This window comes from Dromiciops gliroides, chromosome 1, assembly GCF_019393635.1.
Source record: "Dromiciops gliroides isolate mDroGli1 chromosome 1, mDroGli1.pri, whole genome shotgun sequence".
In the NCBI taxonomy this organism is placed as follows: Eukaryota; Metazoa; Chordata; class Mammalia; order Microbiotheria; family Microbiotheriidae; genus Dromiciops; species Dromiciops gliroides.
This window is the reverse complement of record NC_057861.1, coordinates 81,929,312-81,945,167: the sequence shown is the minus strand read 5'-3', so window position 1 is coordinate 81,945,167 and position 15,856 is coordinate 81,929,312. Positions and strand designations below refer to the sequence as shown.

The window sequence follows — 15,856 nt, the reverse complement described above, 5'->3', positions numbered from 1 at the left end:
AATGGAGGAGTAAATTGAGGCCAGAAAAGGTTAAGTAACTTTCCTGAGATCATACAGATGATAAATGGCAGAAATGAGATTTGAACCCCAGTTTGCAGACTCCAAATTCTATGCTTTTTAAAATTTTTATCTAATAAATGTGTAAGGCTCTAATTTTCACATCCTAGGGGGCAGGTTTTAATCTTTATTGTTTAGTTGTTTTTTAATCCTGTCTGATTTTTCGTGACCCCTTTTGAAATTTTATTGGCAAAGATACTGGGGTGATTTGGCATTTCCTTCTCTAGCTCTTTTTATAGATGAGGAAACTGAGACAAACAGGGTTAAGTGACTTGCCCAGGCTCACACAGCTAATGTCTGAGGTTGGATTTGAACTTAATTTTTCCTGACTCCAGGCCTGACACTCTATCCACTGTGCCACTTAGCTGATCAAATGAGGTTAATATTAACCAAAATTTGCAGGAGGAATAGTTCCCAGTCCCAAATAATGAAAGGAAATTAAAAATCCCCAGAACAATATCCTGTCAATTTTCTTTGCCCTCCTCCCTCAGCCCTCCCACCACCAGCCTCATATGGTCTCCAAGCTTTGCCTAGCACTTTGGACTCCTGACATTTTGTGATGTTGACTCATATGTGTCATATCGAAGAGTCAAGGACTCCTCTGGGACCGAAATGCAAAGATGTTTAGTACATAACTTGTCCCAGATAGGATGATTATGATTATAATCCTTTGTTGAATGCCATTTAGGAAGGACTGATAAGCTAGCTAGCATCCAGGGGAAGGCAACTTTGATGGGGAAGGACCATTTTAGGACTAAGGGTGTAAGGGGGTGTGTGTGTGTGTGTGTGTGTAGAATTAGCATCTATATAGGTCTTAAGCTTCATGCTATCTCATTTGATCTTCACAACTTTGTGAGGTAAATGGTATTATCATCTTCATTTTACAGATAAGGAAACCTAGGCCTGGATGAGAGATAGGTGAAGTGGCCTTCACCAGGGTCACAGGGTCACATAAGTGTCTCAGGCAAGATTTAAATTTAGGTCTTCCTGAAGCCAAGTGGCTGGCTCAATCTACTGGACCACCTAACAGTCAAGGTCTTTGGAAGAGACTTAAAGACCCCAAATGCTAGCTATTATGCAGTATTTGCATTTATAAGGCTAAATTGGAGAGGAGAGGGGTATGGGGCTGAGGAACAATGGGTAGAAACCCCAGAGGCTGCTATTGTAGGTTTAACACTAGGAACACTCCCTAAAAATTAGAACTGTCTAGAAAATGAAATGGGCTTCTCTTCAGAGGTTTACTTGGTTCCCCTCCTACCCACCACCCTCAGAAATCTTCAAGTAAAGGCTGGGTGACTTTGTTGGGCATGTTACAGATTTTTTCAGGGATTGGTCAGCTGAGATAATCAATGATTTCTCTCTATCCTGATACTCTTTGTTTTCAGGGAGTTCAAGCCTCCTTGCCCCACAACTTTCTAGTCTTCTAATACCTTACACTGCCCCACCCCATATACTCTTTGATCCTCCATCTTCAGACTTGAGGCATATTTGCTTTCTCTGTCCGCCATGCCTGGAATATTCTCCCTCTTCATCTCTTCCTCCTGGCTTCCTTTGAGACCCAGCTAAAATCTCATCTTCAGGAAGCTTTTCCTGATTATTCTTAGTTTTAGTGCCTACCTTCTGGTGATTATTTCCCAATTTATCCCACCTTATTTTTCTTATTTTATTTTATTTTGTACATGGTCTCCTCCATTAGATTGTAGGCTCCCTGAGGGCAGGGATGGCTTTTTATCTTCCTTTGTGCCCCCAGAGTTTAGCACAGTGACAAGTACTTCGCAGGCACTTATTGACTTTGATGGAGGTAGAAGGCTTTGAAGAGAGAGAGGGCGAGAGAGGGCAGAGCACTGGTTTTGGAACTGAGAGGATCTGGGCTGACATCCCAGCCCTGCTCTGTTACTTGTGTGACATTGGACAAATCACTTCCATCCTTTGGGCCTTGGTTTCTTCATCGATATAATGAAAGGGTTGGACCAGATGCCCTCCTCCAAGGTCCTTTCCAATTCTGAATCTTAGGATCCTACTCACACTCCCTTTCTCTTCATAAGAAAGCCTGTGCTAAAGAGTCTCACTTTCTTTGCAGCTTGATTTATTTGTCCACAGCACCCCCTGCTGGACAGTGCCTAAGAACCTTAGACCATCACAACTGAAAGAGATCTTAGGTCTCATCCAGCCCTAGGAGTATATAGATTTACAGCTGGAAGGGTCTGTCCTCTAGTCCTGCTGTGTGACCTTGGGCAAACTGCTTCTCTCTGAGCCTTGGGTTGTTTAGGAGTGGGACGTTAGGGGAAGAGACTGGGATAGATGAGCTCCAGAAGGAGGAAGGTGATGATGCCCTTGTCATCTGCTCTTGGTCGGACTCCATCTGGACTATTGAGTTAATTTCTGAGCAGCATGTTTTTTGAAGGACACTGAGAAATTGTACTGATCTGAGAAGGGCAGCCAGATTGGGGAGGAGCCTGGAGACTTTGATCCTCTATAGACATAGCTCTTTAGAGCCTGGAAAAGTGAGAATGGGGGGGGGGGAGGGGTTGGGGAAGGTGGGTCAATGATCCTAGTCTTCAGGTATTTAAAGGTTTGTTTTAGGAAAGAGGCATTAGAGTAGTCCTGATTGACCCCCAGAGGGCAGAAGTCAGTCATCCATAAAGCACTTACTATGTGCCACAAACATATTTAATAAAGCACCTACTATGTGCCAGGCACTGTGTGCTAAGGCAGCCTGTGCCCTTGAGGAACTCACTATCTAAGGGGGAAACAACACACAAATAACTACATACAAACAAGCAACATGTAAAGTAAATAGGAAATCAAGGCACAAGAATTAAGAGACTTAGAAATAATGAGAGGATGCTTCAGAGATGAAGATTTAGGCTTGTCATAAGGAACACTTCCAAATAGCCAAAGTGGAATGGTGGTCCTATATCCAGAGGCAGCAAGATTCTTATCACTAGAAGTCTTTAATTAGAAGTGGGACACCACATTTCAAGGTTGTAATGCAGGTATGGGTTGGGCTAATTGCCCATTTGAGGTCTCTTCTAATTGAGATTCTGCCCTTTTTTTTTCCCTCTGACATTCTGTTATTGTAAAAATGGAGGGAATATAGATGAAAGTACTTTGTAGTCATAAAAGTCTAATTACATGTAAATTGTTATCAGCATTATAATAAGGTCCTCTTCACCTCTCCTTTCCCTCCCATCTCCCTGTCTACATTTGTGCCTAAGGAGGGGGAGGAAAAGTGAAAGCTGGAGGCCCAATGTTTAAGTGACCTGATCTAAACCTAAGTAGGGTAAGCTATAGAGGTGGTGAATTAGGAGGCCATAGATTGATGGGATGATGGAGATCTCCTGGCCTGGAGGCAAATGGGAAGAGAAATTAGTGGAGTGATCTCCACTCTTGGGAGGGACTGAGACAAAGGTTCCTATCTGGAAAATCAACCTGAGAAAGTGCCTCCATACTCATCCTCAGGCCCCATACTTACTATGCACCCAAACTACATGCTCATCCTATATATGACTTATGGGTCATAGTTCATTCCCAAGCAGTATTTTGTCACCATCAACATAACATTTACATGCTCATATACTACATGAATAACCCATGATTCAGAATACACCAGAGCATTTGTCAAACTATAAATGTATTAAATAGAAGGACCTTAAAACATAGGACATTGAATTTTAGAGGAAGTGAATAAACATTTACTAAGCACCGACTATGGTGGTCTAAACATTCTACAAATATTATCTCATTCAACCCTCACAACAACCCTGGGAGGTAGGTGCTTTTATGATCTCCATTTTGCAGGCAGACAAGTTAAGTGACTTGCCCAGGGTCACACAGCTAATAAGTGTCTGAGGCTGGATTTGAACTCAGGTCTTAATTCCAGGACTAGTTCACTAACTACCTTACCACCCCTCTGCCTGAGTAAGGAGGGTGCTTAGAATAATGCTAATAGTTAACATTTATACAGTACTTTTAAGTTTAGAAAGTCCTTTACATACATTTTGTCATTTGTAATTTCTGTCATTTCTGTTGAATAGATGAAGTAAAAAACTCAGAGTGATGATGTGATCAGTTCACGTCCACACACCTAAGGATTCACATATGGAGTAAAAGAGAAATACACGGTCCTAGTTATTCAGAGATATGCAAATAAATAAACTTGCAGAGATACAGTCACAGTCAGGGAAAAGGATTCCTTAGAAGACAGAATACCAGAGCTGGAAGGGACCTTAGAACATAGAATGTCAACTCGAAAAAACCCCGAGAATATAAAATGTTAGAACTGGAAAGTATCCAAGTTTCTTTTAATGTGACTTCATTTTACAGATGAGGAAAAAATGCACAAATTGGGCAAGGAACATCCTCAGTGGCATAGTAATTTATGTTTGTTTTTGTTTTTTGTTTTTCGTTTTGTGGGGCACTGAGGGTTAAGTGACTTGCTCAGGGTCACACAGCTAGTAAGTGTCAAGTGTCTGAGGCTGGATTTGAACTCAGGTTCTCTTGAATCCAGGGCCAGTGCTTTACATACTGCACCACGTAGCTGCCCCTGACACAGTAATGTAATGGCAAAGTTGGGCCTGGAACTTCACTTGCCTTTGTTCTTGAGGCTTTTGTTTTGTTTTGTTTTGTTTTGTTTTTTTTGTGGGGCAATGAAGGTTAAGTGACTTGCCCAGGGTCACACAGCAAGTAAGTGTCAAGTGTCTGAGTTCAGATTTGAACTCAAGTCCTCCTGTATCCAGGGCCGGTGCTTTATCCACTGCGTCACCTAGCTGCCCCCCTTTGTTTTTATTTCTAATGCTTCCACCATGTCCTGACACATAGTAGGTGCTTTGTAAGTGAAATTCATTGTGACCCTCCTTCTAGGACCCGTTCCATTATTTTACCCTCTCAGCCCCTTGTCACAGATACATGCTAGTTTCTCCTGTCACTATGCATCTGCATATACATATAAACATACACATACACATATACATACATACACACATATATATAGTACATATCCAGCACATACACCAGAAAGCTGTCAAAAAAACTTATACATAGACATGACACAGAGATGAGCAGACCCAGACAATGTCATGGACACTCTGTCTCTGTCTCTGATTCTTTGTCTCTCTCTGTCTCTGTCTCTCTCTCTCTCACTCTCTCTCTCTCTCTCTCTCACACACACACACACACACACACACACACACACACACACTGTACACATTGATCAGCTCAAGTACACACGTGGTCAAAAGGAGAGGAAGATGGATTCCAACCCTTACAGTGACAGACACAGATATACACACAGAGTGACAGTAAAGGGCCCAGTCACAGTCACGATCAGGCAGTCACACTGACAGACAAACTCCCAGAGATATGGACACTCCTAGAGAGTCACAGATGCAGGCCCAGGTTTAGGCCGGGATGCAGAGAACTACCCCATAAAACAGGAACTTGAGTTGTGTCCGGGATGGAACAGGGAGTTGTCAGAAAGGAGGGAGGCACATAGGTTCCTGTAGATGGTACGAGGCAGGGACAGCAAGACTGGCCTTCCTGGCACATGGTTCATGCCAGCTGGACAGGCCTTCAGGCACAACAGGGCCTCACTTCACTCCAGATGGAGATGCCAGACCCTGCTCTGCCCCCATCTCAAATTCAGGAGCAGTCAGGGATGTCATGCTGGATGGTTTCAGGGGAGGGGGTGTGTGATATTGCTGTTCACCATGGTTGGTCATCTTGTTTGCAGAGCTCATGGACGCACGCGCGCGCGCACACACACACACACACACACACACACACACACACCCCTACCTGGGCACACATTCAGGTAGGTATCCATTTAGGTAATAATCCTTCACTCAGGTATGGGAATTGACAAAATATTTCCACTTCTTACCTGGTTCTCGCAACAGCCTGAAGGTGAAGGCAGGGAAGGAGGTATTCTGCCCATTTTCCATAGAGGATGAAACCAAGGTCCAGGGAACAACGGAAGGGTGGGGCCATTCCTTAGGCTGAAGGATGCTTCCCTCCCAGTTGAGCTTCAGGCCTCTCCCTGGGAGTCAGAGATCCCTAATCTTGGACTCAGAAGGCCTGTGTTCTAGTCCTGGCTCAGACACCTTATAGTAGTGCTAATTTGGTCCATTCATTGTAGGTGACACTTTTTATTCTGGCCTCTGGCACCCAACTTCCCCAGCTCTCCTTGACCTTGAATCCTCAAACTTCCCTGGGGCTTAAAGGGGGTGGAAATAATATCTAGGAAATACCTTAGGAAGCTCTGGTCATTAAGTTCCTTTAGGGGAAAAGATGGTCCCACCTTTAAAACCTCTGACCTTAGCCATCCTGGGTTCAACCAAAGCAAGTTCTCAGTCCTCTCTGGGAGGAGACACGTTGGCTCCCTTCAGATATTTGAAGAGCCATCTCGACGGGCAGAGTGAAGCTTCTTCAGTTTGGCTCTAGAGGACAGAACGAAGAACTAAGAGAGAGGGGGATGTGAGCCACAGAGGACGCAGAGCAGGACTCCATAAAAGGAAGAGCTGTATCCTAAAGCAATGTTTTTGTAGTGAATGAGCCGTCTGTCATTGGAGGCATTCAAGCAGAACGTGTCAAGAAGGCCAAGGAGGGGGTTCCAGCTCTGGATGAGAGGCTGAACTAGGTGACCTTTGATGTCTCTTTTAATCCTTTCTGACTCTGCTTCGGGCGTGGCCCCCTAACTTCTTTTCTTCCTTCCCTCCTGACTCCACTCCAGTCCAATTCGGGGAGAGAAGGCAAATGGAACAATAATTGCCTTAGGATGGCAAATAATGAGGAATGTGTTTAGGGAGATAAGGAAGACGAATGAATGAATGAATGAATGAATGAATGAATGAATGAATGAATGAATGAATGAATGAATGAATGAATGAATGAAAAGCGTTTTATTAAAGCAGGCACTGTGTTAAGTTCTGGAAACACAAATACAAATATGAGATACTGCCTGCCCTTAAGGCAATTCTACAGTTACAGGGAATGGAATTTTGATCTGGGGAATGCCAAGGACAGTGAGTTGTTCCATAGGACAGCTGATTGACATTCTATGGTAATTGATTACTGCTCCCACAGCAAAAGGTAGAAGAAAGGGCAGAGGGGGGTGAGGGGGTATAGAGACAGAAAGAAGGAGGGAAGAGGTAGAGATAGGAAGAGAGAAAGGAAGAAAGAGAAGAGAGAGGAGTGTGTGTGTGTGTGTGTGTGTGTGTGTGTGTGTGTGTGTGTGTGTGTGTGTTGGGGAAAGGGATGAATGCATGCGCAGGAAATGCAGGTGGCAAGATGATCACTGGTGTATGTCTGAATGGGTTGTGAAGCATTTTCCACCCTGGGGCCAGGTAGGTATAAGGATCTATAGAAGGTGAGTTTGTCCTTGGTTACCCACCAATCAAAATAGCTCAGTCCCAAGGCAGGTGTTCCAAAGCTGAAGGAATCAACTGTACCCCCCTGGAATGGGGGACATGGATTGTGGAGGTGTGGTGGGGAAGATGCTGGATCTCTGGTTTGGGGAATTTTATGTCCCATTTGGAGAAACAAGACTAATACTCATTGACCAACCAAGTTGAGAACAACAGTGGAGTAAGAGACACATCAGGAGGAAACGGATCCCTAGTAGACAAGTTGATCTCTGAGTACAGTGAAGGTTTGAAGCATCTTGTGTTCTAGCATCCTTCTAAACTCAACATTCAACATTGTAAGCCCAAGGACTTTCTGGTGCTGACGTTCAGTATCCTGGCATCCTTTCTAACTCCTACCTCTGCTGTCCTTTGTTTGGTGGTCCTTTCTAGCTACATTATTCAGTGTTCCTTATTCTAGGGTCTCTTCTAGTCCTGACATTCTACTTTCAATGTTATAATTTCCCTTGGAGCCCTGACATTCCATATTTTATGTTCTGAGCTACCTCCCAGTTCTGACATTCTAGAATTTTATGTTTACATAAGGGCTTATGATAACATTTCCCTAACTAATTTGGCAGTGGAATACTTTAGGGCTTGAAATATGTTTATGAAAATCGTAAATGCTTGTCCATGGGTACTTGGAAGCCTGAAAACACCCCCAGGATAAAGTGTCTGTATGTATGCGGGGAGGGAGTTTAGGAAAATTTGGATCCAAATAGAGGAAATTAAGCCTATTTTCTCCCTGGAATATTGCCGTAGGTAATAAGTATTTTGGATACATATATAATTTTGTCTTTAATCTTTTTGAGGCGAAAATACTGCTAAGTACAAACATTTTCTCAGGAAACTCCTATTCCCACTGCTCAGAACACCAGGGTATCTTAGAACACAGTCTAGTCTAGTCTGGGGAGCCCTGGCTTTTTAAAGAGATGAGAGGTAGTGCTCATTATGGGGTTTGGGGTTCAAACCTGGAAGGCTTCCAGGAGGAGGGGAATTTTTGAGCCAGCTCTTGAAGGAGATAAGAGGGATAGTATTGGTGGGGTGGGAGTGGGCATGATAAAGGAAGATTTCTTATTTGGCTGAGGTAGGGGAGGGATGGTTTAATGAGGCTGGGAACAGGCCTCCCTTTCATCTGTTTCCTCCTCACCCCTCCCTTCTACTTTGACCATTCTCTGTAATAAGACTCTGAATGCCTTCACCTTCTGAATTTGTTTTCTGCTGCCCAGGTGGCTGGAATCTTTGGTCCCTGTGGGGAGACTGCACTCGGGACTGTGGAGGAGGGCTCCAGACCCGGAAGAGAACATGCTTGGCCCTCCCTGGCCATGGTGCAGCTTGTGAGGGTGTCCTTGAGGAGGGCCGTCTGTGCAATAGAAAAGCATGCAATAGTAAGTTATCCCCTGTGCCCCTCCCTTCCTCTCTTTCAGCTGTGGGCCTCAGTTTACCCTTCTTCCCACTAGGTTTCTGCTTCGTTTTTTTGGGTAATGGGCACAATTAAATCTTCAAGACCTCCCTGAGAAGTATAAACAATTTGTAAACAATGGATCTGGATAATATGCAATGAATACTATCATTACCAACATCCTGAGGACATGGGCCCCCTCCTTTCCTTCTCTTAGGAAAGTAGCATTTAGCGTTGAACACTCAACACTTTGAGCTTTGCCCCAGCACCTTATCTGAGGACAATTACTGACTATTGGAGGATTAGGCAATATATGATGGAATACAGGAAGGCAGAGCAATGTCAGGTGGAGAATGAGAGGTTTGGGGTGCATCTATAGAGGCTCTGATTCAGGGTGTTGGCTGCTTTTATCTCACCAGAAGCTAGAACTTGACAGTGAAGGTAGATAGGACTTTGGGGTGTTGTGGGTTTTTTTGTTTGTTTTGGTTTTTGGTTTTTTGCGGGGCAATGGGGGTTAAGTGACTTGCCCAGGGTCACATAGCTAGTAAGTGTCAAGTGTCTGAGGCTGGATTTGAACTCAGGTACTCCTGAATCTAGGGCTGGTGCTTTATACACTGTGCCACCTAGCTGCCCCTGGAATGTTTGTTCTTGGCAATGGAATGTTGGGACCGGCTGGTGGGATATGGATTGTTGGATTTGGGCTGTGGATTGTTGGGACGGGATGTGGAATATGAAGGAGGGGGTACAAAATGTTGACTCTGGGCTGGATAATATTGAGTCTGGACAGTTAAAAATATGAGGAATGATGAGGTGTTGGGGAAAATACAATAGATGGCTAGGAAATGAGGAGGTCTGGGGATAAGAAAGGGATAGGGACATTTTAGTCCAGGACACCAAATCTTGACCCCATTGTCCCATGGCCATACTGGCTAGTCCTGTGATGAGTGGTCTGACTCCATGGGAGGTGGTGGGGAGAAGATACTACCAAGACCCGGGTGCCTAAATCTTGAGTTTTCTCAACAAGCTGGAGGACCATATGATCATAGATTTGGAACTGTAAGGGACCTGAAGAACTAAGTCATACTCCTCATTTTGCGGTTGAGGAAACTGAGACCTAGCACACTTTTTTTTTGTTTTGTTTTGTTTTTGCGGGGCAATGGGGGTTAAGTGACTTGCCCAGGGTCACACAGCTAGTAAGTGTCAAGTGTCTGAGGCCGGATTTGAACTCAGGTACTCCTGACTCCAGGGCCGGTGCTCTATCCACTGAGCCACCTAGCCACCCCCAACCTAGCACACTTTTCACAGTAGGATGCCTTGTCTAATCCCGGGTGCCCTTGGGTTATGGTCTTCCTTTACTCAGAAAATCGGTATCAAGTCTATCCCTGATAATTTGAAGGATGACGGACGCTGGGACCTCTCCTTCCCTCTTCCCTAGGCAGCTTCCTTTTTCAGTAATAATAAAGGGGTAGCATCCTCTCTCATAATGAGCTCTCAGTTATGCATGAGTGTGTTAAATACCTTATGGGTTATCTGTGGGAAACAAAGTCCACGTCCAGCACTCGGAGCTCCAGGCTCCAGCCAGCGTCTCTGTTTGCATATACCCAACCCTGCTTTTAGAGGTTCAAAGTCATAAAACGTCAGCCCCCCCCCCAATGCCGGACAAAGGAAAAGTCACTCATCCCTGAGATGACAGCCAGGTGATCCATGGTGTCAGGTAACAGACTGCAAGAAACAGTAGACATCCTTTTCCAGTTCAACCTCTTCACTTTTATGGAAGAGGAAGCTGGGTCCCAAGAAAAGGATGTGCCCCATTCAAGATTATGCTACACCAGTGATAATGCCAGGACTAGGACCTCCCTTGCCTCACATTGGCTCCAATGGAACAATCCTCCGTGTAACCTGGGGCCAAATCACTGCTTCTCCATGAGTCTCTCTTTTTCCTTGAGGGACTTTAGCTAGATGAGGGGTTCTCAACCTGGAGTCTATGCTTATTTAAAAAAATTTTTTTGATAACCACATTTCAATAGAATTGGTTTCCTTTGCAGTCCTATGTACTTTCTTTGATTCGTTTAAAAAACATCATTCTGAGAAAGGGTCTACAGGCTACCTCCTGAGGGCTCCGTGGACACAAAAGGGTTAAGGATCCCTGTTCTAGATGGTCTCAAAGGCTCTTTTCAGCCCTGATATTCCGGGATTCCACGGAATGACTTAGCAATGGAACCCAGATACCCCAATTCACGGTTAAGGGATCATTCCGCTATAGCAGGTTGCATCCTTTGAGACCTGATTTGATGAGGGCTATGTCTTGAGCAAAATTGGTCCCAAAGGGGTTCCGTCTCCCCACTGGCCCAGAGTTCCAGCTTATGAGATTTCTCTAATAATCGACCTTAATGACTTCATGCATTTTTTAAATCCTTCCATAATGTTAAATCAAATTGTAATGAGAATGTCACCATGCGGGCTTTTGTCTTTTCTTTTTTTTAATTTTATGAACCTTCCCAGTCATGAGGCCAGTCTCCGCAGGTCTTTTTAGTGGGAATCCCAGGCCTGGGTATGATGTGAAGGGAAACAAGGCTCCTGACCTCAGAGAGCTTCTGATTTAAGCTTTGAGTTTGGGAAAATCCCCGGTCTGAGGGGGAAAACCCACCCCTGACCCCAGGGAGCCTTTGTTCGGAGAATATGACAGGGTCTCTCCTTGCATGGGTAAGGGAAAAATCAGGGAGGAAAAAAGAGACTGGAACTTGGACTAGTAGCAGATCCAATGTATTGGTCTTCTCTTTCTTTTCCCTCCCTATTTCTTTTCCCAAATAGCCAGTGGAAGATATAATTCTCGGAGTCAGTCGTTGAGGTCCACAGACACCCGAAGGCGAGAGGAAGCCGATGACCTACAGCAGTTTGGATACCCATCCCCCCAGACAGGTAAGAGGAGGACCAAAGTGGAGGGGGGCTTCTCCATGGAGCAGGGGGTGGAGCAAGGCCAGGGCAAGGTTTGGGCGTGATTCGCTTACATGAAGGGCTGACTCTGCAGAGGCTCATTGCTAGGAGGCTGCCCAGAAACTGAGGCCTACTCTGGTTGTGACAACTGATAGAATAAAAAAAATAGAATACAGTCAGTAGCTATGGTACAGTGATTGGAGTCAGGGAGGCCTGGTTCAAATCCACCTTGTACATAAACTGTCTGGTTGAACCAGAGTGAATTATTTAAGGGAAGAGAGAAGCATTTATTTTGCACTTATTGTGTGCCAGGTGCTGGCTAAGCTCTTTTACAGATATTATCTCATTTGATAGGTGCAATCATCATCCCCATTTCACAGTTGTGGTGGTAGAGGGGCAGAAAAGGGTCAAAGGGTGCTAAGAATGCTGGTTCTTAGACTGTTTATAAACATTAACTTAACTGTTGGTGCTATATATGTGCCATCTTTTCACAACGACCAATGAGTTGATGTTCAACTGGAGGAACTTGACCACATTGGCATTGACATTCTTGTTAAAAATAAGCCACAAGGGGGCAGCTAGGTGGTGCAGTGGATAAAGCACCCACCCTGGATTCAGGAGGACCTGAGTTCAAATGTGACCTTAGACACTTGACACTTACTGGCTGTGTGACCCTGGGCAAGTCACTTAACCCCCATTGCCCTGCAAAATAAATACATAAATAAGCCACAAGGCACGAGGAAGTTGATACTTGATAGAAAGACACTCACAGGTCCACATCGATTCATCATCTGGCAGAGCTGGTGTCCTCATGCACACGGAGGACAGGCCTTCTCAGTCGTTTCCAGGTACAGTGATCATAGTGACCAGTAGCTTAGAGGAAACCCTAGGAAGACAATGGAAACTTGTGTCCCAACATCTTTTTCTGAGGATGAAGAATTAGAAAACTTCTGGGAAGAAGTAGACAAGATTCTACAAATGAAGGCAAAAGAGATACTGTGGTCCTTTTCAAATCAAAGTAATGGTAATGATAACAGCATTTATGTAGCATTTTAAGGCTCCGTATAAAGTGGAAAATACTTTATGTATATTATATCATTTGATCTTTGTAACAAACTGGGAGGTAGGGGCTATTATCTCCATTTTACAGGTGAGGAAACTGAGGCAGACATAGGTTAAGTGACTTGCCCCAGAGCTATTAAGTGTCTGAAGTAGCATTCAAACTCAGGTCTGCCTGACTTTTGGACTCTATTTACTGAGCAACCTACTTCTTGTTGTTTGGTCACTTTTTCAGTCGTGTCTGACTCTTTATGACCCTGTTTGGTATTTTCTTGAAAAGAGATACTGGAATATTTTGCCACTTTCTTCAGCTCGTTTTATAGATGAAGAAACTGAGGTAAACAGGGTTAAGTGACTTGCTCAGGATCACACAGCTAGTAAGTGTCTGTCTGAGACCAGATTTGAACTGGGAAGATGAGTTTTATGGAGGCCCAACACTCTATCCACTGCATCCCCTAGCTGTGCCACCTATTTGAGGTACAAGTTATCTTGAAAAAGTTTCCTGATTAAGAAATGAGTCAATAAAGCTTGCAGACCCCTTAACAGCAGCACATGTGCTTGTGTATCATGAATATTTTCAAAGAGGAGTCAGAAGTTGACATGAGGGTCATTTCAGGTTCGAGCATTTATGTGTGTTTGGACAACTCAGCCCTTAGAGAAAAGATCCAAATCAAGACCTAGTTGCACAGGTGAATAGTTTTAAGCTGTCTTAGGCAGCTAGGTGATGTGATAGATAGAATATCGGACTTGGAGTCAGGAAGAACTGAGTTTGAATCCTGCCTCAGACATTGAGTAGCTGTATGACTTTGGGCAAGTCATTTCACCTCTGTCTGCCTCAGTTTCCTTTTGTGTAAAATGAGAGTAATAATAACACCTACCTCAACAAGGTTGCTATGAAGATCAGATGTGGATAACATGTGCAGACTATGAAAACCTTAAAATGAAATATAAATGTGAATTATTATTGTTATTGTTTGACCTATTTGGACAAACTGTTGTTCATTCTAATGGAAAGGCATTGTGAGCTAAAAGACAGAGAGGCAGCCTCAGAGTTAGAGAGTTAAGTCTCCCTTCTGACATCGATTGTGTGAGGGTGGGCAAATGACTTCATGTCTCAGTAGACCAGAGGGCTTGATAGAGCCATAAATAAGGTATAGAATTGTGGTTTGAAGATCTCCATGGATGGCATTTGCTCACCAACAGTTCCTTTCACCCCTCCACCACAGGTCTGGGCAAAGAAATAGCCCATAATATCATGTCATAGAAAAGTTGTATCTGATACAGACACGGGGCCCAACAGAGCCCAGAACCTCCCTCAGCCAGCAGGGACTTAATCTCCTTGCCAAGGCGAGAGACGTAGTAACGTCTAGAGCACAAACTCATTTGTGAAGCTATTCAGAGGAAGATGTTAGGATATCACAAGCAATTTCATCTCACAAAACAGTAGTGGGAACAGCGTCTAGACTTTATTTCAACAAACTCCCTACAAGGTGTTAACACTATATAGACAGATTGATATGAGTCCCTACAGAGAATATTTATAAACTAAAGTAAGAGGAAAATAAATAGAGAGGCAGCTAGAGTTGGACCCAGAGGACCTCGGTTCTAATCCTGCTTTTATTGCTTATCATGCGGTGTGAGACCTTGGGTAAATGACTTTACCTCTTGGCCTTCGCTACTTAGCCTCAGTTTCTTTATCTATAAACGAGAAGTTTGGACTAGATGATTTCAAGGTCCTATCCCACTCTAGATTTACAAGGCTACAGTGTCAAATGCAATTCATCCCCAAATAAATGTCAATCTCTTTGTATCCCCAGTACTTCGCACATAATAAGCACTTAATAAATGGTTGGTGACTCGATTTCTCTGTGCTAGGGATAGAAAGATAAAAAATAGAGGAAGTAGGGGGCAGCTAGGTGGTGCAGTGAATAGAGCACTGGCCCTGGATTCAGGAGTGCCTGAGTTCAGATCTGGCCTCAGACACTTAACACTTACTAGCTGTGTGACCCTGGGCAAGTCACTTGACCCCAATTGCCTCACCAAAAAAAAAAAATAGAGGAAGTAGCTCACCCCTTTAAGGAGATTACAGTCTTCTGGAGGCAGACTGGGGGAGAATGTAATGCATACACAAAGAAGTCAAGTAAAAGGGGAAATTGGCAGGGGGAGGGAAACAAGGAAAGTTTCTTAGAAGATGTGGCACCAGAGTTGGGTTTTGCGGGAAGAAGAGAACTCTAAGAAGTGGGGGAATGAGGCATTCAGGCATCCCCAGGCACTGAGGAACTGTAAATGAATGGCTGTTATAAGTGTGTATACCCCAGACCAGCCAGTGTTATCAAAGACACATCATCGATGAAAGCGAAACAATCACATTTGTACTCTAACACCTCAGTGCCCAATTCATAGGAGGAGATGGAAATGCAATGACATTTGACAATATGAATTCAGACAGAACAGATGAATCTGACCAAGTACAAACAGAATGAATTTGTGCTGGAGGCAACCTGATTTTGAAGGCACATGGGGCTCGATTTTCCAGATAATCATAAAGACAGGAAGATGCCAAGAAAAAAGAAAGAAAAAAGTGAATCAAAATTTTATATTAGCATAAGAGAAATGAGTAAGAAGATAGTGACAGCTACCACCCATATGTATACAACAGTTCTATGCTTGTATTCAACAGGATAATAAACAACAAAATAGTAGCGGCTAATATTTATTTATATAGCACTTTACAATTTGGAAAATACTATATATATGTGTGTGTATAAATATATATATTTTAAATATATGTAATCTTTGCTCATCACAACAACTTGTGCTTTAGGTGCTATTATTTTGTGTGTGTGTGTGTGTGTGTGTGTGTGTGTGTGAGACAATTTGGGTTAAGTGACTTGCCCAGGGTTACGCAGCTAGTAAGTGTTAAGTGTCTGAGGCCGGATTTGATCTCAGGTCCTCCTGAATCCAGGGCCAGTGCTCTATCTACTGTGCCACCTAGCTGCCCCGT

The 15,856-nt window shown here is 43.8% G+C and overlaps 1 protein-coding gene across 7 annotated transcripts in view; it reads left to right on the top strand.

Annotated features, from left to right (window-relative positions):
- The window catches only part of ADGRB1 (adhesion G protein-coupled receptor B1), a 270,194-nt gene that overhangs the window by 82,467 nt on the left and 171,871 nt on the right, over positions 1 to 15,856 (top strand). For all 7 annotated transcript variants that reach the window (XM_044005365.1, XM_044005341.1, XM_044005356.1 and 4 more), the window contains exons 3-4: positions 8,687 to 8,845; positions 11,671 to 11,778. In XM_044005365.1, the coding sequence (XP_043861300.1) occupies positions 8,687 to 8,845; positions 11,671 to 11,778 (267 nt within the window). The remainder of the gene's footprint in view (positions 1 to 8,686; positions 8,846 to 11,670; positions 11,779 to 15,856) is intronic.